The following is a 2072-nucleotide window of genomic DNA, read 5'->3' as shown; positions in this document are numbered from 1 at the left end:
CCAGCCAGTGGGAGTTGAAGGCGTCCTGGGGCGGCATGCCCCAGCGCATGATGGCATTCAGGAAAGCCTTGCGCTGCCGGGCGTTGAAGCCCAGAACCTGCAGGGAGCGGAGGGGTTACTGGGATCACAACATGGCCTTGGAAATGTGCGGCATCTCAGAGCTGTTACAGACACACTGGACCAGGACTGAGGTGCTGGCAACGGCACAGAGCAGCCCAGAGCCCAGGGCAGCCCTGGCCCAACAGCACCAGCCGTGCTCTGGCTGAGGCTGACACTCACCTCGATGTTCCCCCCAACTCTCGCCAGCAAAGGAGGGAGAGGCTTGTCCCGGTCACTCTTCAGCTGCCTCCGGGATTGTCTTCTGCCGCCTAGAGCCGAGCAGCCCCAGTGATGGATGGGCCGGGCAGTCAGGAAGGACACCCACAGCGCTCACACACCCCAAGCTCCGCACGCCCGCCGGCAGCCAGGGCTGCAGAGTCCCTTCCCCCCGCCCCACCGGCCCCCCCGAGCCTGGGCACTCCTCTGCCCTTCCCAGGGGCACCATGCCTGCTCCTCCTGCGGTCTCTCCTTCCACCACAGGGACCAGACCAACGTCCTGCAGTGGCCAGGGAAGGAGGCAGCCCAGCCGGCTGCTGTCCCTGCCCCAGGCATTTCCTCACCTGGCAGGCAATTTCCTGGGCATTTCCTCCCCTCAAAGGGAGCCCAGAAGCACACCAGTCACTCCAACCCCAGTGTTCCTGCTGCACCTGAGTGCCAGGGGTCTCCCACAGAGCAAAATCCCGTGGAGCATCAAACGTTAACTCACTCTGACCTTCTGGCCTCTCTTCAAAGTCTTCATCCTCATCCTCGGAGCCGATGGAATACTCCGACTGGTTGTCAGAGAGCTCGTCCTGCCACTCTGCAGAGCAAGGGAGGCCAGGTTAGGAGAGTGCCCAAGCAGTGGGACCCTGCCCGGGAGGGACACGCAGGAGAGGCGAGAGCCTTCTGAGCATCCACCACCAGGCAGTGAGAGAGGAGCACACAACACGTGGGAAACCACATTCCCAGGTTTCCCAAAAACTAGTATTCTCCTATACAGAAAAAAACCAATCTGAAATATTTTGCCACAGCTGTACCTTGGTCCTCCTGCGAGGCGTCATTGTAGTTGACCTGCTTGCGGATTCTCTTCCCCTTCCCCAGGTTCCTGGCCAGATCTTCCTGCTGCTGCTCATAGTGGTGCCGCAGCAGCTTCTCCCAGTAGTCGGGGTCCACGTTCTCCTCTTGCTTGATGATCTCGCGTTCCACCTCCTCCTGCAAACAGAGAGACAAGCGGCTTGCTCGCACCGCAGGCTGCGCAGGACAGAGACAACCATGCTCCCCTGCCCGCAGCTGGCCCCACCGATCCCGGGACCCCCGGGGTGGAGCATTGGAGGAGGAGGGAGGGGTCCTGCCCTGTGCCGAAACACTGGCAAGGACAGGAAAGGGAGCAGCAGAGACACAGAGGGACAGACAAAGCGGTGCAGTTGTAAGACATGATACTGGTCACATTACCACACCATCCTCTTCTCTCACAACATACTGGGCCACCTTGAAGGAGCTGAGATACTCATTCATGTTCTGCAGCTCCGTGTCATCGGTCGCATCCTGGTTGCGGTCCAGAAGCTTAGAGATAGCAGCGTCATCGTAGTGGATCACGCTGCTGTCATCCACGTCCTTATTGTCACCTGGAGAGCAAAGCGAGAGGAATAGAAAGGCAAATTCCTGCTTTGGAGACCGCCCGCTCCCAGCACCAGGGCGCAGGGACAGGGAAGGGGACGGGTCACCCCAACAAGGGGGGCTACACACCTGGGGGGGTGCCACCGTGCTTTTTTTTCATGCTGGGAGTCACTGCACCTCCCTTGGTTGACTGCGTGTCAGCGAAAGGGGTGACAGCATCAGGCATGGCGATCCGCTGTCCCTGAGACACCATCCCTGTGGGTGCGAGAAGAGGAGAAGGAGACCCAGCAGCTCGGTCAGGGCCCCACCAGCATCCCCAGCGCCTGCCCAACCCCACCTTCCACGTCATCTTTGAAGAGCTCTTCTGTCCCGAACTT

The 2072-nt window shown here is 60.3% G+C and overlaps 1 protein-coding gene across 1 annotated transcript in view; it reads right to left on the bottom strand.

Moving 5' to 3' along the window:
- Positions 1-2069, bottom strand: part of LOC104464159 (chromodomain-helicase-DNA-binding protein 5-like) — a gene marked incomplete at both ends in the record, with an annotated part of 4347 nt that extends 2278 nt beyond the window's left edge. The window contains 7 exons of the mRNA XM_010076796.1: positions 3-97; positions 280-368; positions 812-898; positions 1116-1290; positions 1534-1703; positions 1873-1885; positions 2040-2069. Of these exons, the coding sequence (XP_010075098.1) occupies positions 3-97; positions 280-368; positions 812-898; positions 1116-1290; positions 1534-1703; positions 1873-1885; positions 2040-2069 (659 nt within the window). The remainder of the gene's footprint in view (positions 1-2; positions 98-279; positions 369-811; positions 899-1115; positions 1291-1533; positions 1704-1872; positions 1886-2039) is intronic.
- Positions 2070-2072: the final 3 nt, after the last annotated feature.

Source organism: Pterocles gutturalis, unplaced genomic scaffold (genome assembly GCF_000699245.1).
Source record: "Pterocles gutturalis isolate BGI_N339 unplaced genomic scaffold, ASM69924v1 scaffold4468, whole genome shotgun sequence".
NCBI lineage: Eukaryota > Metazoa > Chordata > Aves > Pterocliformes > Pteroclidae > Pterocles > Pterocles gutturalis.
Note: the sequence above shows the minus strand (reverse complement) of the source record. Positions and strands in the feature narration are given on the sequence as shown.